Below are 23547 nucleotides of genomic sequence, written 5' to 3' on the forward strand. Positions count from 1 at the left end.
AAATATGCATTTTCACGGAAGTTCAAGGAAGAACAGCCTTGAAACTCTGCACTGTGAAACACTTTTAAGGGGAGTGGACAATACATCATCAATATCAATGCTTGGACAGATGGTTAAATGAAACAGGCCCTAAAATGTGAGTCTGAGAGCTATCTTTGGCTTTTTCGCTCTGTTTCACTACACTTATTCATCAGAGGCGAACAATAGAACGAATCCAAAGAAAAGACAAAGTCCTCTGCCATGAAACTAAGCTATCCGAGAAATTAAAGCAGTCATCTGCCAGGTCACCTTCAGGCACAGAGTAGTTAGACTGCGATCTGAAAGTGAAATCACGGAAGAAGAGGGATTGGGGCTAAGCGAATCTCTGACCATTTCACACCCTGTTATTCCACAGCAAAGCCAACATATAAGCCACGGCATCAATAAAGAAAGACTTCAGATGGATCTCTCTCCCTCTGGATGCTGGTCAGTGTGGCACAGCTGGAAGCAATCCCATTCCGATTGCCGAACGCCGGGCTTCATGTTTAACTAAGTGTTCCTGAGTATTTAGACGCGAACCATGTGGAGGGCACAATCGTTATTTCACAGGAAATCCACACTTTGGCCGTTAATGGGCAGTTCTAAATGCCCTCTAGAGAGAGAGAGAGAGAGAGAAAGAGAGAGAGAGAGAGAGAGACATACAAAGAGGTGAAACGCAGACCTCGGATTCTTTCTCATTAAGTCGCGTGGAGCTTTTAAAGTCGACCTAACTGTTGAAATGTTTGCATTGCGGTATGTGTGGCGAGCAGGTGGGCCCAAGCGGCATGCTGGCCAGCCCAGGTGTCAGCGTGTCAGTTGGAGGGAGAGAGCTGTGCCTGGCGGGGCTGTTGGGGAGAATGTGGCCAGAGTAAATGCCTTGACTTAAACACATCAGGCTGGGGCTTTGACCACCACCCAATCCCCAAGGGCGGGCCCGGCCTGGTGAAACCCATTTCAAAGCAGCCCGCATGAACTCCCCTCAGTTTTACTGTGAAAATAACTCGTTTTACAACGAGATGAAAGAGTCTTTATGGAGCAACTGATAATGATACAGGCCCATTTGTTAGAACATCTGTCCGTGTCAGGTATCACACTCCAGAGTGACAGCTGTTCTGTGGGATGGGTCTGCCGAGGACAAGACTTGCCTCATCTAACTATCACTATACGTTTTCTGAAACATTTCAATTAGAGTATACTCAGGTTTGAGAATTTGAACAAACCCCTAAAGGTACGGTCACATTAGTATCGGCCAAATTTCACAGGCAAAAAAAAAGTCCACTATTGTTAATAGCTTTGCGATGTATAAAGCACAGCTCACATCAAAGTCACTTTCAAACCAAGCATCTTTCTGTGTGTCTGGCGAACCAATATGAACTCGTGATTCTTATTGAAATAAAAAAAGACTTAGCCCATGAAATTCCTACAGAGCAACAATAAATGTGACCGCACCTTCAGTGTTTGGCATGTTACTCACTTCAAATCATTTGACTTATTAAAGAGAGATGTACTTTCACCTGGTGGATGGAAGAACAAGAACAGGAGATGTCACAGCTTAATACTGGGGTAGGGATGGCCACCTAGTAACCACATAGCAATAACCCTGGGAAGGCACTATTCACATTTTCTTAATTTTTTTGCTTCTTTATCTTGCTGATCCCGACTGTGGCTATAACGGCCTGGCTCGGTACGAGCACAAGTCATTGAGTCAATGAGTTCATGTGTGTGATCTTGCTCCAAAAACCCTTGTTCCTTTTAGAGAGCACTTCATTAAAGTACCATCAGAACTCCCGTCTGAACCTCAGCCGCTCCTCCGACCTCTGTCTCTTGCTGTCTCATTCATTAATTGCCATTCTTATTCATTCTGATTGTATCTGTTTGTCACACTCCCAAACAGTCTCTATCTCCATCACTGCCTTTGCTCAAACTCTCCTCATCAGTGTGAGCGCCGTCGCCTCTGAGGAGAGCGCCTGCTTTCGGCTTCAGCCGTTATATTGCAGCTGGACGGAGAACAAGCTCAGATATCAAGGGAGGAGGAAAAAAGCAAGCCATGAGCACAGGTCTTAGAGTCACTTTAGGACAACACAGGCCTCTTAAAACACTGGAGAGAGATTAAGATAAGACCACGGTTTAGGTAAAATATGGATTTTCTGTCTGGTACATGTGAATTAGCACCAAGGGGTCACGTTTTGGCAGGCTAGAATAGGCCAGTTTGCCCCTACTGGTAGAAGTCTGCAAAACGCATCTTTTCCCATTTACAGCCATTGAAACGTAGCCATGTGTTCTGGTGGAATAAAATTTTTTGCAAGCAACATATAATTCTCAAGTATTTCATTGTGTTATGCTGCATGATTTGTTGGTGTTTTTAATGTGATGCCGTGCTGCCACTTTTTATAGTAAAACAATTGTAAAAAAAGCTTTTTTACCACTATCGCTCACATATCTCTCGTCCTGTTTCTTTCCCATACGGGCCCTTCAAATGTATATTTTCCTTCCTTCTTAAATTCTAATCTCTAAAAAAAACATTACTGTAGAAATGCTAGGGCATTAAGTTTCAAACACAAACACGTATGTATATGAGGTGTTGTGGTCTTTGTCTCTCATCTTATTTTACATTTGCTTGCACACACACACACACACACACACACACACACAATTGCGACATAAGTCTTGCAATACGGACTAGCTCTGAAACTAGCGAGATGGAAGGGTGGGTCTCACCAGAGCCACTGGAGGCTTGAGGGAAACACTTCTTTTCCAAGACTGGGGTCTGTCATCCTTCTGTGTGCACTTTTGCACATACAAACACACATGAGCAAGTACCATTCCCTCGTGGGACTAAAGTTTGAACACTCACCGAGTTAAAAAGTAAAAAGAAAATCTTTACTATGTACTTCCATAAAAAAATGCCAGGCACAATATTTTTATTGTGTTCATGCTATATTGCAAAACACTTTTGCTACTATTAAGGTTAGGAACAGGTTTTGTGGTGTGGTTAGGCCTAAGGCGTTAGTGAACAGTGTAATTAAAGATGTAATTGCAGAAATGAATTACAGCTGTAATACCATGCAGGTATGTGTTTTATATACAGTATAAGAACAATGTAAAAGAAGTATTAAAGACACTTAATATAAAGTGGGACCGAATGTTGCTTTGTGGTTGCTAAAGTGTTCTGAGTGGTTGTTAGCATGTTAGCATTTTTATCACTGTTAGCATATTGGCATAGACCTTATGCACCAGAGAAACAAGCGCACAGCCATCTTTAGAATTTTGTGTTTAAACTTCCGGTTTTTTTCTTCTAGTAGCTCTGTATATTTCTATGGCATCGCTGCTGAAGAGTAGCTGGTGAAGTCGATTTACTCATTGTAGAGTTAGCGGAAGTTATCACGGGCACTGTAATGTTTGAAGCGGATGTCATAACAAATGTCAGAAGACCGGGAAGATTTCAAAACGAGCGGTTCAGTCATAAACCAGTGAGATCTTACCTTCATTCTGTGGAAATACAAACCGGAACTTAACAAGTGCAAGTGCTGAAAAGGGGCGTGGCTACATTAGTAGGCTACTATATTGTTGCTAGTGTTAGTTAGAATGTTGCTATACAGCTAAGGTGTTCTGGATGCTTGCAAGTTTGTTACGTACAGGCTCAAGTCAAAATAGTCCATCTCAATATATCTGTTATATTCTCGTTCCTATAAATGGCTTGTATCCCTTATTCAGTTATACAATGCCCGTTTTATTGCCCTCCAAGTCGTACGTTTGATTGCTTTGAAAAGAAACATATATGTAACGCATGATGCGGGACATCTTGCATGTCCAAGTTTATTACTTAGGGTCAGGGGTTTCGTGAAAAGAGTTAGCGATAGTAATGATGATGCTTGCCTTTTAGCAAGCACTACTAAAAATATGGCTAGCAATGAAACAGTGATAGATGTGTAAAGGAAATAAACTTCGACAATGACAACTTGACAATGGAAAGTTGCGAATTTCTCACTGAAAACGGTTCAGAGAGTCTAACTAGCAAACGCAGTGGTGGAACAGCCAATCATGGCATCCGCATGCTGGAACCATAGTTCTCCCTTGTGTGGTAATAAAGCGGCCCTCCAGCACTATGAATCTGCACGTCTGGGGCTTTCCTTGCTTGTTGTGTAGCGATCGTTGGTCCCGCGCTCTAATAGGGAGCAGATGGCGTGCTATTTCACAAGTCGCGCCTTGGAAAAACATTCCTGCACATAAATCCAATTACAAACGAGCAGGTTTCTTAACCCCGGTGCGCGTGCGACCGGCCACAGATCACATCGGTCCAGCTTACGCTTTCCCCAGATAACAATGGAAACAAAGAAAAGTGGACTGACTGACCACACTTTTGTAACTTGACGTCAGCGAGGACACAAATGAACAAGTTTCACTGAAGCAAATATAATAATTATGTTGGAATAAACAATGTTAAGAGGACAATTTGCTTTGTGGTCATGACTCAATCTGGAATTTTCAGGGATGCATCTTCACTTTCTGACGTACGTTTGTCTTCTGCTCTCAAAATGAGTCTTTACAAATGCTCATTACATCATATCTTGTAAAGAATTGACACTCTTCCTATTTAAACAGCAAGTTGGGGCGGGACATATCAAAGGCTAGTACTTTTTTTTCCCAAATAGACAAAGAGGTTTAGTTACATCACAAGTATGATCCACAATTCGCTACTTGCTATTGCTAGTTTGAGGCAGGTGAATTAGGGGAGGGGCATTCTAATTCCAGAGAGCGTTTGATTGGGCAAACATTTGTAGTGCAAGATGAGTCATCAATATCTCTGTCCTGTTTCCATAACAAAATGTTGTCATCATGAAGCTTAAATCAGTACAGATAACAGATCCAATGAAAATGTTTGACAGAAACTAAATCAAATGAAGTCCTGTAAACGATTTATAATCTCAGTGGTGTTGACTGACTCAGTCCGTTTTGCTTATTGGTTGTCTTCCAGTTCCTGGTTTACAGTTTTGAAATCGAGCCCAAAGTAAAGACCCTGCCCTGGCCTGGAAAGGGTGGAGGGCTGGAGCTCTGGTGCTGTGGCAGCTGTGAGATTGTCTGGCACCTCATTGCTTACTAAGTGGCTCCACGTGTGCGGGAACAAGCCTAAATAAATTGCTTTACCCTTCCAGACACTCAGCCACACGGCCACCCCTAGCACCCTGCTGAGAGCGCTCAAGACCGGACTCGGGGTGACTGCTGTGTCTTAAGTGGAGTTATTAGCGAGGAAGAGAGAACACAGAGGGAGAGGGCAAGCGACAGAAGAAAGCAGGAGACAGGTGTTAATAGATGTCCTGCAGCTATCAAAAGCCCTTAGTGCAGGTCTGGGTGCTGGACTTCAGTTTCACAGGCAGCAAATTACCTGGACCGCAGTTTGACCCCCTTGCCTTTCAAGTACACACACCACCCTAACCAAAAAATATGTTTGGCATGTGAGTTTGGACACTAAGGGTGTGAAGTTAGTGACCTACAAGTATATTTTCATTGTAAATCTCACTGATTAAAAAGAGAAAATATTCAGAAAATCTTGGCCAACAATATAAACCGAACCTGCATCTTTAACATGTCTGGTAACAGAAAATGAGACCTGAAGGATATTGGGATTACAAATCCAGTCGACATTTGCTTTTCCTAATGGTCCACATACAGTTTCACATAATCCAAATGCTACATGAATGTTTCAAATATATCAATGTACTGTAGGGTTTTTGTTTGAAATAGAGTTAGTTAAAAAGTTTGTTAAAAGTCAACATTACATTGAGTTTTTTTAACAGTCCCACCCTACCATCTTTAAGGTCTGTGAGAGAAATTAAGCGTTTATGGGTATTCACACTTGTAATTCGGTTCTTTTGTTTTTTTATGTCTGGACCAAAAAAGAAAATGATGCATTTAGTCCTGATTCGCTTAGCGTTCACACTGTCATTTTTGATGTGTGTACTTATGGTGGTATTTTTAACAGCTGAAAAATCACAAAAAGCTTATAAATTGTGTCAAGGAATCAAAACAGCTACAAGAATTCCTCTACATACAAATTTAGATCTGCTGCGAGATGGCGGTACTGAACTGTAATGGGCAACGTAACTCCAGTGACGAGAAGAACCAGGTATCCTTAAGCATTCTGTCCTTTTCAGGGTCATTTCTTGTGTCATCACATCCTATTTTTGGTTCATTTAGATGTCTTTGGTCTGTGTTGCATTCATATTTCAGTCAAAGTGCACCAGTGTTCATTTGGAATCGCAAAGGTGGGTGTTCGGATGGGAGGGTTTAAACTTATTCAAATGAACCGAACTAACAGAGCAATCACACCAGAGTTCATTTTAAATAAAACCAAACTTGCCAAGTGTGAACACACCCTATAACCTCCTTCTCATCTCCAACAAGCTACAAACTTCTCATCGGATCCTCTTGCTTGTCTTTGCCTCAGCAAATATTGCTAATGCTAGCTGCTAAACTCTGCACAATGTATCTGGGCTCTAGTGTTGAGGTCAAGGTAAATGAGCAACCCCAGCAAGTGAAATATGAGCTCCAAAGAACCTCTTTTTCTACAATTGCATACCTGGACTTTTGTTGGGGATAAGAACTTGGATGGATGATGAAGACCAACAGATGTTCCTCTCCCTTAATTCTTTGGGAAGTGAACCATGACGAATTAAAAATGGCCATTTAAAGTCTGGAGGAGAAGTCTTGCAGGACTAGGTCAGTGTTGAGAGTTTTCTACAGCGATAAACCATGTTTTTGAGCTTATGATGGCCAAGAGAAGTTGGCCATCATAAGATGCATCCCAAATGAGGAAATTGATTCCAGACAGATTCTTCCTCCTTCTGTTATGACTTTATAAGTCCAGGCTTGTCTGAATTCTTTAGTGCACCTCCAAAAGACCCAAAATACCATTTCTAGGGTGGCACTGGCTCGACTGAATTAGGTGTGGGCAAAAACCAAACTGGCACCGACAAGGAAACAGAAAAAAAAACACATACACTCCGTCTGCCACACACACTGAATTCCAGTTGCTGGAACACCAAGAGAAGATGCCACTGGGATGCAGAACTTGAAAGGGGATAAAAGAGCGTCTGTGTGCATAAATAAAGCAACCCCCGGGGCAGAGTGACTCCGCAGCTGAAACATAAAGCACATTAAAGCAGATTAAACACTCAGGCAGCTGCCTGGCATCTCACATCGTGCAGACACTTTTAATAACCCTATCATGTCACAAGATCATTATCACAATCACTGCTTCCTGCTGCAAAACACATCGTGTTATTGTGAGTCAAGAGGTTGTGTTCAGAAATGCTGACTCCATCTATCCCCCACCTGCAGATTCAAAAAGACTCTACACATCGCCACCTTCTGAGATACCATGCTTTGGTCAACATTTGAACATAGCACACACTAGCAAAGAAGTGTAATGGATTAGTCATAATTAGCATTTCAATAGGAATCCAAGGGGTCAGGGATTTCACATGATCCATGCAGATTTCGTATCGGGTTGAGTTGGTCATGTAAATTCACTGCAATGTCCAACAGACAGCTGTTTGGTTTGAGAATATAAAACCAAAGCTATAATATTGACAATGGATATTGGACCATAGATAATTGACAATTGATGATAATAATATTGCTAAATTGACTGCAACTTAAAGTAAAATGCTGTTACAATGGAAAAAGTGAATTCGGAATACCTATACCAGCATATTACTGACTATATCTTTATATAGCAGAAATAGCTAGATTAACATGCTAGCATTCAGCTTTTTTTTTTTAGCATGTACCATTGAAATACCATGATATTCTTTGAAGTACAGTGCCCTAATAATACCATAAAGAATGAATATGATAAACTTTCATTGCCATAGTAATAACATTTATTTGCATTAGATCTCAAGGGAAAAACTGATCATGGTACTATTGAATTAGCAATGGCAGACAGAGCTCAAGGAAATATTATTTATGAACTGAGTTCCGCTGATAGTTATAGGTTTAAGGGTGAACCTATACTTGCCTTTTTTCTAAAAAATCATATACGAATCACATCATATGAAATCGCCTTCTCATAAAATAATTGTTTTCTCATGAGATTTCTGAGAGTCTTTTGTTTGGATCACTCTTCTCGTTCTCCGTGCAAATATTCAACACTGAATTTACTCGAAATCAGTTATTCATGAGGTTACATTTTGGTTGAGGTGCTGTTTATTGAGAGCATTAAGAGAGCTATTGCACTAGGTTTTGAGACCATATCTAGCGTTCGTAGTTTCACTGATGGTTGAAAACGTTGCTTCCCCTTCTCTTTCCCTCCTTTTGGCATTGTGGTGGGGTTCAGCCGGACATTACACACATCTGTGAGAAGTTATTGTGTTTGGCTGTGCTGCGTGCGGCGGCCAAATCACTTTCACAACAGACAGCTAGACATGAAAGGACATGAAAAGCAAGAGCGCTACCAGACTCCCGCTTGCAGAGCGCGTGTCTCAAATGAGTCGCAGGTGAGTCACAGTCATACAGTTCAGGGGGTCTGTGGAGTTTACAGCTGCCGGTATGGACCCTGTGTGTGTGTTATATCCAAAAAAACAGTCCTTTTATTTCTAGTGACCAACACCCAGAAGAAAGACTTGGCATCTAAACATTCTTGATTGTAGTGGTTTTTCTGACTACAGAACTGTTTACAGCACCTGGAATTACTATTCATACTCTGCTGAACATCTGTATCCAGCCATCCATCCTTATGGGTGAATCTCGAAGTAAGGAAGTAAGGAAGGAAGTAAGGAAGGAAGGAAGGAAGGAAGGAAGGAAGGATTGAAGGAAGTTAGGAAGGAAGGAAGGAAAAAGGAAGTAAGGAAGTTAGGAAGGAAGTTATGAAGGAAGGAAGGAAGGAAGGAAGGAAGGAAGGAAGGAAGGAAGGAAGGAAAAAGGAAGGAATGAAGGAAGGAAAAAGGAAGGAAGGACGTTAGGAAGGAAGGAAGGAATGAAGGAAGGACGTTAGGAAGCAAGGAAGGAAGGAAAGAAGGAAGGAAGGAAGGAAGAAGGGACGTTTGGTAGGAAGGAAGGAAGGAAGGAAGGAAGGAAGGAAGGAAGGAAGGAAGGAAGGAAGGAAGGAAGGAAGGAAGGAAGGAAGGAAGGAAGGAAGGAAAAAGGAAGGAATGAAGGAAGGACGTTAGGAAGGAAGGAAGGAATGAAGGAAGGACGTTAGGAAGCAAGGAAGGAAGGAAAGAAGGAAGGAAGGAAGGAAGGAAGGAAGGAAGGAAGGAAGGAAGGAAGGAAGGAAGGAAGGAAGGAAGAAGGGACGTTTGGTAGGAAGGAAGAAGGGACGTTTGGTAGGAAGGAAGGAAGGAAGGAAGGAAGGAAGGAAGGAAGGAAGGAAGGAAGGAAGGAAGGAAGGAAGGAAGGAAGGAAGGAAGGAAGGAAAAAGGAAGGAAGGACATTAGGAAGGAAGGAAGGAATGAAGGACGTTAGGAAGGAATGAAGGACGTTAGGACGGAAGAAAGGAAGGACGTTAGGAAGGAAGGAAGGAAGGGTGGAAGGAAGGACGTTAGGAAGGAAGGAAGGAAGGAAGGAAGGAAGGAAGGAAGGAAGAAAGGAAGAAAGGAAGGAAGGAAGGAAGGAAAGAAAAGGGAATTCCTATTCATCCTCTGCTGAATATCTGTATCCAGCCATCCATCCTTATGGGTAAATCTCGAAGGATGGATGGATGGATGGATGGATGGATGGATGGATGGATGGATGGATGGATGGATGGATGGATGGAGTGCTATGTGCTACTGTTCACCCAAAGCGCTTTACAATCAGGACTCTAACATATATTTTTTTAATAAATATTTTAATTGATTTTCACTGATTTCTCTCATTACCACAACACCTTTCGCAATTTGCAACCTAATATTTTTTTTATATTTCATTGAAACTTGACATATTTTCAAAATGATGCAGCAAGCCTGAAAGAGCACGGATGTATTTTATGCACAGATTAATGTGTAGATAATGTATGGATTAAACAGACTATTATTTTTCCATTTTATATTTACATTAAATGAACACCTGTTGCAATAATAATGCGTGGTTATGGAAATGAGGTTGATGCTTTCGGTAATGATAATAAGACTTATTATGGTTGAAAACATTATCAAATTTAATGTAGAAAAAAGTAGCACAGGGTTCAATTTTTATTTTGCAGTGGCTTCGGGTCACCATGAAGAGTTACGCGTGACAAATACGACAGGATGTACACAACCTGAACCTATATATATATATATATATATATATAGGTTCACTGTATGGCAATGTTCACTAACACTGTATATATATACGATAAGGAGTGCTGAAATTTCTATAAATTGTGCAGTGAAACGAACCGACAGCTTTCTTGGGTATCTGGAATCTGTCTCGAGGCGTTCTGGAAAAATAGCAGCCACTGCCATTTCATGAAGCATCAGTGAGCCTTTATAATGGAAATAAAGTGGTCTAATAACCAGATGAGATACAAACAGTGGGGTTTATTCAAAAATAATTGTTCAGCAATCAACATTTAACCCCACCGAAATCCAACCACAAAGCTAGAAATACAGCTTGAGAAATACTGCAAAAATGAGACGACCTCATCTGATTCTTGAGGTTTGGTCCTTTGCTACTTCTTTAGTTGTAGGTTAGAAACACTGAGTCCCCACAAATACCAACAGACAAGAAAAGACATTGCAGGCTAATATCACTTCTGGATTAAAGCCCTGCAGTCAGACATGTTGGTCTTGCATGCTAGTCAGTCTGATTTGGTTTCGACCACTAAGATGTTTTGGATTCTGTAATGCATCCTTACTTAATGTAGGAAATGTGCAACAGTGAGAATGTCTAGAGAGGAAAACATGCTGTTTTAATACAAACAACTAAACCACGTCGTTGTCAAAATCGAAGATGCTGAAGATGGCACTTGTGAAATATGTCCGGTTGAAATATGTGCCGAGTGAGCATGTTTAGTTTGTAGTGTGCACCGTCCACTTTTATTTATGAGTTCAGGGTCGAAGCGGTGACGAGGGAGGAAAAACACAAGAACACGTTCCTTTCGAGAGCCACCGCGTCTCCAGCGCATTGTGAAATAAGGCCTTGTAAAGAGTCTCGCAAGAATGTCGAAAATGTGTGAATTACGAATTATTCAAAGCAACTTTTAACAACTGCAGATCCACACAGTCATTAAAATAATAGTATAAATGAATAATGTACTAACAGCACAAGGATGTTTACTCTACGATCCTATTCACATCAGTCACTTCATGCGTCATTATCAAACAGACTGCTATTTACACGCAATGGCCACTTAAATGTGACACTAGAAATATTTCTATCTATGATTTTGCCAGACAGCAAATTAATATGTATTTTTATGAATGTATAGATAAATTAAACATTCAATTTATAAATTAAATGAAATATTGAATTACATTAAATGTCAAATGAAAAAAAAAACGTTTTATTTTGAATTAAAATAGAATTACTATTTTTAAATGATCAAATTAAATAAAAAATGTAATTACACATTGAATTACATTAAAGCATCAGAATTTAAAATTAAATTGAATATTAAATAATGTAATAAATTACATAATAATAAACAATAATACATATTGAATTAAATGAAATATTTAATTAAATTAGCCTACATTAAATAAACTTTTAGAATTGAATTAAATTAAATTAACTTTTCTGAGGAATCCCAATATAAATGTATTGGCTGTAACTGCCAAGCTAACGTTAAATTGCTTGCTACTCTTGGCCAACTTTTAGAAAGGCAGCGTTACAGTATAGCCAAAAACAAGCTAAATATTGTTCATTGGCTATTGATTATTAACACAATAAAGCATGTATCAAGCAAGTAAATAAAGCCAATGTTGATATCATGGAGTCATTCTCCATATCCAGCCCTTCTTTCTGTTTTATACCCATCCAATGGCATCTTACGAGACAAATACTATACGAACACGAATCGCATGAGTAAGCAAAGTTGTGATTAAAATGAATTATGAGATGCAAAAGGACCAGAGACAGCGCTATCCTCCGTCTCACACCTGCTCGAGTAAACACTGCATTTCTCACATCGATTCCGAAGCACAATCAGATATTTACACTGCCGCTTACAGTCCACAAATTATTTTACAGCATTAGAAGACTGACAGCTTTAATAATGCCTCAGCCGTTAATATTACAGCTTATTTCCTCCCTCCAGTCCGTAAAATCTGTAATTTTATATCGTACGTGTCCTTTCAGGGCTTCCCCCAGCTGTTTCCCAAATATAAACGGGCCTTTCATTAAACAAAAACACTGCGGGGACTGTAATTGAACTTATTTGAAACGTCCCCGAGCACTGAAGTGCCATACGCGAGCTTTAACGGTCTCGGAGTATATCACACATCGCAGAAGGAGACCGTTTTAAGATGGGCAATAAACGCGGGAACGACCCTGTAAATCTGCATGCTGCTGGTTTCACATTCAAACTCAAGGTGAAACACTACAGAGGCCTTCAATGTCAAATCAGAGTTACAAGCAGAGCAGAGCGAGCGCATATAGCAACAGAAAAGCGATGGCCGTCAGATAACATTGTGTGAAAATATCAATGGCTTTCAGGGATTCGAGGGCCGTGTTGTGGTTGGCTCGGTCCGAGTCCTCGCCGATGACAGAGGAATGTCACATGAGAGCAGAGAAACAGCAGACTTCAACTTCCCTCTGACATACATGGGGAAAAATGTTTTGGCACCAGGACAAATACAAGTAGAAGTGATTTTTGGAAAAGAAGAAAAACAGAAAACCTGTCACGGTCAAAGCAGTCAAGGCAAAGGACACAGCACCTCTTCCATTGGTGGCAACGTTTTTATTCTGAATATACTTGAACATGAGGATTATAAACAGTGGGATTTTTTCTTTTTAATCATTTTTGTTGTGGAGAATTGTATTTTTACTTCTTTTTTTTTAACAAATATACACACTAGTTGACTCCTGTGAATCAAGATTCACAAGATTGTTACGCATTAAATCAGTGGTTCCCAACTGGCGGGCCGCAGGATACGGTATCAAATAATAATAAAAATATAATAATGCACGAAACTTAGGGTCAATGCCATATTCAATTCTATGCAAAGTAAAACAATGATGTGAGGGATGAACCTATGTCGATCGTTCATCCAAAAAGCATTGAAAATATGTCTATCCAAATATTTCCAGCACGCACACACACACACACACACACACAAAAACTAAAACTGAATTAAAAAAAAGAAAAACTGTAAAAAGTAGACCGACATCAGTATGTCTTTCCCTCACAGCTTACAATGAAACATGCTGTCTAGCTCAACTAAGGTCTCAAATTAGTAACAAAACAAATATAAACGTTTTAAAGGAAGGAGAAAACGCTTCCTATATCTTTATTTGACGTCAAAAGCCTTGGCGTAATTTCAGTTGTCATTTGATAGAAGCAATTTAGCCAAATTAAGCCGATGACAAAATGGTTACGTGAAATCAGTCAAAATCCTCAATCACCATAACCGAAACTATGCATAGTAAAAGAAAATACAACCCAGATTACATTAAACACAGGTTACGTTTGATATTGTTTGGGTCGGCACTTAAAATCTGGCTCCCGAAGCAAAACCAGATGGGAACCACTGGATGAAAGTACAATTGAGGGGGACTGAAAATAAGCCCACAGATAAGTCCTCCTAAACCCTGACTGAGGCAGACTGACGGTCAGCCAAGAGGCAAGTGGAGGCAGCGGGATGTGACTGACCACTCAAAACACGCTTCACACTAGTAGACTATTCCAGAGATTACAACACACACAGTCCAGATAGACAGAGAACCGAAACGCCAGCTTCAAAAAACCCACATTTTGCAGATATTCTGTTCCTGAGGTGACAGCATCTGAACTCGCAGTCTACAGGACGTCTTTTTTTTTTTCACCCCAGTTTGACTGAAGAACAAAAAGTGGCTATATCTAATTTTAGTATTTTCGAAGGAATAATATGAATTGATCTCGTATTTCCACTGAACATCTGTCTTTTTGATATCCTAGAAAACACTTTCACCTCTATTAAGGTATCCTGTAAACAATTTCTGTCAGAAGATGGAGACCCTTAATTCTTTCAAATACTGGTCCCAAATCAGTTTTGACATTTGAGGTTAAGGTTAGCTTGGACCGTCAAGATTGGGATACGTCTCGGTTCAGCAGCTGTCGCCCCAAGAAAAAGGCAGTGAAAGTTGAGGTGCGGTCACATTAGCCCAAAAAAAAAAAAAAAGGCCCTTTGTCTATTGTCAATAGTGTAGCGATTTACACAGATGTCACTTTCAAACCAAGCAGCTTTCCGTCGGTGAATGCGCTGAATTTGCGTGACTAACTTTAATATGAGCCAAACCTGCACGGAGAACTTTTTCACCCTCATGTGAAATTTCCCATTGAAATGACTGGATTTCTCCCATCAAATTTGGCTGAGGAACTGTAAATGTGACCGCTACTTTAAGGCAGTGTTCTGAATAGAATATTAGCATACTACTTACTGAATACTGTGCAGTATGTTCCATCTCTTTAAACATTCCAAACTGTAGAATGCTACATTGTGACATCATCACATGGCGTCCAGTTATCTGGAAAAACTGAACAGTTGATTACTGTACTGTAAATATGTACATTTTTGCAATCACACTGGAAAACGAAGGTCAAGTCGGGGCGCATTGCATTGTGGGATGTGGGATTTTTAGCAAAAATAGTTGGTCTTCTGTATTTGCATATTGAAAATTTGCCTACTGTCCATAGTATGCATACTATATACTGCGAATATAGTAGAAGTATGCTAGAATGCTATTCCGAACAGAGCCGTGATCTGTTACTTTACACACTCCAGCACCATACAGAGAATATTCTAGCATCACACACACAAAAAGCACACAACTATGCTTAGTTTTCACTTCCAGTGCAATAAATGCCAACTAAACCGGGCATTAGGAAGAGATGTTAATATATTAAAGGTTTGAATACCCTCACTGGCTGCTTTCCTGTTTTTTTGAAGACAAATAGGTCGGGAAAACTGAGTTCTATGGCACTTTTAAGTACAGGTAGAGGAAGTGAAAAACATGAATTTTAGTACATTATACTTAGTGTAGATAAACAGGATTACATTAGTTTAGCTGGGAATTAACATGGGTAATCCGTCGAGTTAATGTTCTGGAGCTGGAGATGTTTTCAATCATTTCTCATTTTGACAGCTAATTACCTATGATGTTTATGGTATGGAATACATTGATTTAATGCACTTCACTTCTAGAATGCTTGTCTGATTACAGTGAAGCGATGAATCACGGAACGATTTTGCGAAGAATGGCTTTTCAACGCAAGCCAACTCCACATCATGTTGTTTTCAGGTGCATTAACAAAGACGTTTCCCGCGTACAGAGGAAATGATGCGTAAAGTAACAGTGGCATTGCTCACTGGAATTCACTTTCCATCCCAGATTTGGATGTTCTGTGGCTTCTGTGGCTCCGTGTCTTTTAATTTCCTGTTTTTCTAAGCTAAGATCATGATGATAGTAATCTGCTGATTGAGACCTAAATAACTTTGCATGTTTAAGCCAAAAACAATGCAAATACGGTTCAGTGGCCATTAATAACTCTCAGAAATCACGTGTCTGCTAGTAATTGAGCATTTCTAATACATTTCATAATCAATACAATATTGAATAAATTGAATATTGGCTAAGCACCAGGAATCCCTCCTTCTCTTCAAAAAATAAATAAATGCTTAAATAGAAAGAAAAAAAAAGAAAGAAAAATAATAATAATTCGTCTTGCTTTTCTTTTTCACAGGCTTCCATAATTATCCTTGTCTCTTCTCAAAATCTTAATTATTCCATACATTTTGGATTCGGGACCAGATTTCACTGAGGCACAAAGATCGAGTCAGGATCTCTTAAAGGGATGAAAGTTTCATTTGTCAGATCAAAATGACGATATTATGCATTTCTCTGCAGAGCAACCAGGGTCAGATTGCACATGTGATATTCCTTCACTTATTTTTATATGTATCCATTTACATCAAGGCACGTTGACAGGAAAGAAAGGCTGACAGAGCTCTGCCTCTGACATTAAAGTGAAATATGACACATCAGAGACCCGAAAGACAGCTCAACCAGGGGCAACATTTCTCATAAAAACTCGAGCGTCTCAAAATAACTGTAAACATTAGATGATTTTCTTTCCACCTTTACGATTTCTCCAGATGATATTAAAGTGTGGGAAAGAGCAACTGCCACAAATGCCTTTTCACCCTTCTGCATATCCACACACATACATTAATTATGGAACAGAAAACTTAACATTAAACATACAGCAAATCTTTAAATAACTTAAAAAATCTTCAAAGATCTCAAATAAACAGGTAATTCACCCAAAAAAACTAAAACAAAACACACACATGCAACGGCATTTTTCTCTCTCTTCATATTCACAACCAGGACACATAACTTTGCGAGCTAGCTTTTAGGTCGGTACGAATTGGCAGTCGTTTAAAAAGCCCTAAATAAAAAATGACAGGGCAGTTTGGCCACACGACCCGCTTGGCATCAAGTGCAAAGTACAGCAAGACCACACACAGGGTAAAGTTTGGCAGCAGTGCACGTTTGAATGCACCATGGGCGGATAAAAATCACCGTGTGATAGCGAATACGGGCAAATGGAGGGAGGGATTGTTCTCACACAGCGGTCGGAAACGAAATCGATATTCCCGAGGCACAGAGGTGGACACCACTGGGAAAAACAAGAGACTTTTGCTATTGGGTCGCTTGCTCATTTGTCCTTCTTTTTCCAGTAATGGGCTGCAGACCACAAACAAGGTTGGATTCTGACCCGACCCTGAGGGGTCCATTAAATATCTCAGCAGGGCAAACGTGACGAGGCCATAAAAGTCACATATAAACAGTTTGTAATACCGAGGAACTAGTCGCTGTAAATATGTTGAAGGACAAATAGGTTAAAAAAGGCATCACACTGGTAAAGGGTGAAACTTTGGTTGGCAGTGTTGTGATTGGATCATTTTTTCGTTATTACGCTGGGACGTAGTTCATCTCCATGGGCAAAGTGAAGATGAAGTGTCAAGGTCTGCCCACCCAGTTAAGTCTGCCCACCCCGTCGCTCATGTGGAGAGAGTCCAACCTCAGAGGTCAAATGTTAAAGGTCGTTGCTCATTTATCATCTCCGACCTACTTTGACCTCAAGGGCTGTGAGTGATCATGGCTTCGGTTTTGTACTTCCTGGGTCAGTGCCTCTCCCTCCGTGTGCTGGGCTGTGGCGTGGGAGTCCGGATGAACGTTCATATGTGATGTGGTATGTGTTTTGGCATCGTAGAGGGGTGTGGTGTCTCTGTGCTGAGGTCACGAGAGACAGTGTCCTCGTCCAATCAGAAGCCAGAGCAGCAGCAACTGGAGGATGACCATGGACACGATAGACGGAGTCAGACCTGAAGCCCCACCACAAGTCTCATTCTTCTCCTGTAATCATGCCGACAAGAGAAAGCCAATAAGTCTGGTAGGGAATTAATGGGATGATAGTGTAGGAATTACCGTAATGACGAGAAGTAAAACCTTTTTTATGTCAAACTTGTAATAAATTGGGGTTCCGAAAGGAAAAGTCCCATTGAATGAAGAATTTTCTCCATAGAGAATATGCAATATATTAAACGTTTATAGCAATATATACAGTATATATAAAAACATTAGTGCTGTCAAATCATCTAACATAAATATAATAATATATATACACATATTATGTAAACAAAAACGTTTATGTATATTATAATAGTGTGTGTGCGTGTCTGTGTGTGTGTATATATATATATATATATAAAATATATATTAATATATTAATACATACACACATTATGTAAACAAAAACTTTAATTTTAGATGCGAATAATCGCGATTAATCAATTTGACAGCACTAAAAATATTTTTAAAAATATTAAAACATACAAATATGATTACTTTTAATTAAATGATGCCATCTCGTAATTACGGTAATTGTGACAGTCACAATTAATCTATACTTTCGGATAAGTACTATTATTAAATATGCTGTAATATGTTGGTGATAATTTATTCATACGAATGAAGAGGTGTTGAATTAGTCAAAATAAAACAGCAGTTTAAGAAGACACAAGAAGCAACAGCTAAGCTAATTAGTTTGACTCGTGCAAAATTAAATGCATGAAAGAAAGAGATATTAATCTGAATTAAAAAAAATATATTAAAAACAATGAGCGAGGCAAGAAAGTATCATTAAAGGTGAAAAGACAGAAGTGTGCCGGCTGATAGCCTTATTTATTCGACAAAATGCCTGATCTGTTTTAGCAGCGGATTCAGGTAACGCATCAAATTTGCATAGAAAGATATCTTTGTTCTGAAAAGAAAAATGAAATTAAACATACTATTTAAATACTCATGATACTCAAGGTGCAGAGCTTAACCACTGTGGTTTGAAATAGATTGTGGAAACTTTGTGAGTAAAATGAGATACGATGCAAAACGATTTAGTGAATGTACTTCTCAGTTGGCAGAGAATAAATAAACAAATAAATAATGCAGGAGAGAGAGAGTGAGAGAGAAAGAGAGATAGAGAGATGGACTGACCCGAAACAGCACATGAACACTGGCAGCAGTAACATGAGCAGAGAGGAGAGCAGAGGAGAGGCTGCATTTCTCCTACACATGGCCTCATCCTGACATATATTATACAGCCAAATACACAGCAAGAGAGAGAGAGAGAGAAAGAGAGGAAGAGTCATGCAGAAAAATGTTTGACAGCAGAAGTTTAGGCAACACACAAAGAAGTGCTTGAAGCGTTAATACTGTAAGTTCAAAGACAGAATCCAGAGCAGGAAGTAAGTGTGTGTTTAGATAAAGATGCACTACTTGCTCAAAAGTATGTGGACACCTGAACACCCCACTCATATGTGCTTGCTGAACGTTTAGATTCAATATCATGGGAATTAATCCCATGTTTTTAATCAAAAATTCTGCGTTCAGTGGGGTTCATGTCTTGGTTTTGTGCAGGTCTTCCAACACTAGACTCTTAATTTCTTTAAAAAATATGCATAACTATACGCTTGACCTGTTAGTCACCCATCTTAAACACCCAAACCAGAAAAGTGGGTGTCCACATTCTTTAGGCCATGAAATGTACGTTCTTGTGAGATTACAACATGTCAAACAAAGCCAAGCTCTCCTAAAACCAAGATCTATCACACAGAGACTAATATCAGAGCTGATTTACATTGATTATATCTCAAAAGTGCTCATGCAGTGTCTCAGTGTGGTAGATGTCAGGTAATGACTGAAATGAGAGCAGGAAAAACAAGCCATTTTAGAAGAATATGGGACATGTGAGATCCAGGCATAATGCACATCAAGTCGTGCTGAACGCTAGTTTGGTCTCAATCTGTAGTAGGATCTTGCCGGAAGAAGGTGTTTGGGTGACTTACATTTTTGTTGTTGTCAAAGCACTCTTTCGGACCTCTCCGATACCGTGGGTTCTGGGCTAGCTGGCAGGGATCTGGACCCGGAGCTGTGAGCCCAAGTTCAGGAACAATATCATGCTAATATTCTAAGTGAGATTTAAGCTAATCTAAATCTGAATTTATGGGTAAAGTTAACTATTTTATGAGGTGGTGATTTCGTATGAATTCGGACAATGCGAGTGGTATGGAAACGATTTTTTGAAGAAAAGCATGGAGGTCCAACTCAACTACACCCCTAAAAAAACTAAATGTCATTGGGACATATCAAATTATACGATGTCACCAATTCACCTAAATGGATTTAAGACACCCCAGCTGAAAATAAAAAGAGTTTATAAAAGCTGGTCCATTCTGGTTTATGCAGGTCTGGTATTGGTGGTCTAGCTGTTGATTTTTCTGGTACAACTCTTCAAGTCTTGCTAGTTTAGCTAGCAATGTAGCCTGATGGAGACACCAGAATACAAGCGTCCCATTATTTAAAGTACAGATAAAACTTCGCAACCCATTTGACCTTGATATGTGAAGTATTTCCAAGTAAATTGAGGCATTTGATGAGATAAACATGTTGGATAATGACTGGTCAACCATTTTCCCAGTTCACTGAAATCAGCTGTTTGGATGAAGCGATTAACTAAAATGAATCAGACACAAAGAGTTACTGGAAAAGCCATTTCTAGTTCTTTTTTTAACTTCCTTCCCAACACTGACAGAGTGACCTAATGAGTTATCATCATCATTGTGTGTTTCAATACCAAATGGCAAGTTTGTTTGTATGTGTATGAAGGATACAAGGCTTTTCTTCCTGGGAGAATGGATTTTCATCACATATCTGGCAACTCATCTGTGTGTCAGCAACAATAAGCACCAGATTTGTCTTCGGAAGCTTTTCAGCTATGAACTGCCTGAAAATAAAAACAAAAATATACACAACCTGACGGGGACAATTCACCTGTGATAAAAAAAATCACTTTGATCATTAAGAATTGGGCCTACAATATATTAAAAACATTATATAATTACATAATAAAATATTCTATTGAATTTATTTATCATTATACGATATGCCATCTAAATAAATACATATTTAATTTATTTATTTAGTGTTACATGATTTGGCATTTAATTCATCAAATCAATCTCAATCAATATTTGTTTGAAAATGGCTCCCAAATGAAGATAATTTGCTGTGTTTGTATTTTGTATGATTAAGTTAAATTTCCAAAATGGTCTCCATTTCTTACCTAGAGCAGTTTAGACACTCAACAGTCCCCTTAAAAGTTGTCTCGTTGTTCTCAAAGAAATACTGCGTCTGCTCTTTAATGCAACTCTCTTTATGTGGTATTTCAGACAGGCCATCATCTTGTTCCGCTGCGAACAAAACACAGTCGCAATTCAATTACAGTGAACTACAATACTTTCAGTGTTTCTTTTAATTAACGTTGATTCAGTGTCTAAAAAAACCCTGCTGAAAAGTCAATGAGCCAATAAAATAAAAATAAAAATACAAGAAAAATAATAATTTCCCAAAGTACACCGAATACAGTCAAAATTTACACCATTCTTCTTATTACATTTATTGTATTTTGACATTCTGAAACAGTCTAATGAATATGTGGTCACGCTTTGCACACAATTTCATCTTTAGCATTCATTAGCATTTCTAGATAAACCAGAGGATAATAAAAACAGGCCAACTGCCAAATTGCAATGGCTTAATCATGGATTCACAGCATTTAATTACTAACGTCAGGCTCTTACCTGCCTCAAGGAAATTAGGAAATGTGAAGCTGACAAACAACTGCTGCAATATTGACCTGGAGAAATAAAAATAAATATTGATTCCGCTAAGAAATGTTTCAACTGCTTTTGTCTATATAATAGCAAAGTCCCTTTAAGACAAGTCATTTCACTCGGCGGCCATCTTTGAAACGCCTCTCTGGCATGCAAGTGGAGCTACTAATTTGAATGGGGAAACATCAAATTCTCCAAAACTGTTCGCCAAGCTTACGATTAAATTTCATATTTGAAATCACCAATGAAATCTGACAACAACTGTCTCATAAATGTTTTTAAATGCTCGAATCATGACAGAAAATGACATTTTTCAGGCTGGATCAAGTGGAAGAGCGGGTCTGACCGTTTCTACAGCTGCAGTGACACGATGACTTTACCTATCGCCGATTGGCTCTAATTTAGAAGGCGGGACTTATTCCGCCATGTTGAGCGGTGCACTTTTCCCTCATTCAAAACAATAAAATGTGTTTTATGTCTTGTGTTATTCTGTAGTCTTTGATATAATAGGGTCCAAATACAAAACATAAAAGGATCTCCACAGAAGGAAGGTAATATGAGGGTTAGTAAATTATACCATAATTTTGTTTTTGTTTGAACTAAGAAAGTGAATTAGGGCAACATTTCAAAAACACTTCTTCACTCACCAGGCTGCTGCAGAAGCCCACCAACCAATGTTCAGGATGTCGGCTATGGTGGGCTAAAAGGGACAAACAACATAATATTAAATCTACACAACAATTCCGGGGGCACCTAAAATGTCCTTGTGGGCAAACCATCCCGAATAAAATCAATAGATTAGCTGCATCTCGCAGCATAAACTCCGGGATGTTGGCACCTTAAACTCTCATTCTCTCAGACATTCTTCTCTAACTTTGCAAGTTGCATATCCGGAGCTGAGAAGCACCAAAACATCCTGATTTTATTGGCAGGGGCCCCTATTACGACCCTGCCAGACAGAAAGGACCCCGTGCCAAACAATACGGGAGATATTAGACGAAAGCTCAGCAGATGCAAGCATAAATCCACAAACAAGGCTAAGCGAATGAGCTCAGGGGACGATTAGCCGCCGCACACGCTGCTCTGATTAGCATGAGAGAGGAAGTGTCTCTTTGTGATGATTCATGGTTGACTGTGCGTGTTTTGAGAGATTTAGTCACCATGTAAGACAAGGTCGTAATCGTTCAAGTCACACAGATCAGAGAGAGTATCGTGAGGCTAACTTATCAGTGTGATATGGAACAATAACACGAAGTTCACTAACCGCATGACTAAACTTTATATTCAGAGGAAAATGTGCTACATAAGCAAATCCTTATTTACAAGTGATAACTTCGCCAAAACAGTTTTAAGACAACACGCAAACCACTACGCTACGGGATAGACTTTCATTGTGAGTGAATTGCTGTAAACACTGACTTTACACTGACTTTATTTTTGGTCATGAGGAACTACAATGAATTCAAAAGAAGATGAAACTCACCACGTAGACTGATCTGAGACCAGCGGCAGCTTTAGATTCTTTGGTGGGTTCACAGAGAGCCTGGTAGTCATAGGTTTTGTTGAGTGAGTACAGGGAGACATTCATCATATTTCTCATTAGGCTGGGGTCAATCATACCGAAAAACTGTCCGATCTGAAAACACAGAAAATGCACAAATACATGTTTACATAAAAATAGGGGTCATAACTGTACCATAGAGTTCTGTTGTTTTATAACTGGGATAATTATAATTACTAAAGACTAAAGCTGCGGCCACATTAGCGACATTACGGACAATTTTGCTGGCAAAAAGTTCCATTGTTTATTACCAAAAGTGTAGCATTGCCAAGCTCACACAGTCACTTTCAAATCAAGCAGCCTTTAATTGGTCAACACTGCGTGCACCTTTTGCAAAATCTGTGTGGGGAAATCTTTCGCCCTTAAGCGTATTGAAATTACTGGATTTTTTCCACGAAATTCAGCAAACGCCGCACAAACAAATCGTTGAATCCTTTTTCTAATTGGAGATATCTCCAAAAGAAAGGTTTAGACAGATTTATCTTATTTCTGGGGACAATTGTAAGCCCCTCATGAATCTTCATTTTAAAAAGAAACAGTAACAGACTTTGAAGATTTACCACTGAAAAAAAAAAGTATACAAAGGCTATTTCTGTTTTTCAGTTAACATAATTTAAAGCCAAAATGAAA

The 23547-nt window shown here is 39.3% G+C and overlaps 1 protein-coding gene across 1 annotated transcript in view; it reads right to left on the minus strand.

Annotated features, from left to right (window-relative positions):
- Positions 1 to 12968: 12968 nt before the first annotated feature.
- The window catches only part of cacna2d1a (calcium channel, voltage-dependent, alpha 2/delta subunit 1a), a 62121-nt gene continuing 51542 nt past the window's right edge, over positions 12969 to 23547 (minus strand). Inside the window, 7 exon segments of the mRNA XM_079624228.1 lie at positions 12969 to 17541; positions 19530 to 19612; positions 20355 to 20467; positions 20807 to 20933; positions 21324 to 21379; positions 22004 to 22056; positions 22840 to 22992. Of these exon segments, the coding sequence (XP_079480354.1) occupies positions 17425 to 17541; positions 19530 to 19612; positions 20355 to 20467; positions 20807 to 20933; positions 21324 to 21379; positions 22004 to 22056; positions 22840 to 22992 (702 nt within the window). The 3' untranslated portion in view covers positions 12969 to 17424.

This window comes from Phoxinus phoxinus (genome assembly GCF_949152265.1).
Source record: "Phoxinus phoxinus genome assembly, chromosome: 9".
Lineage (NCBI taxonomy): Eukaryota > Metazoa > Chordata > Actinopteri > Cypriniformes > Leuciscidae > Phoxinus > Phoxinus phoxinus.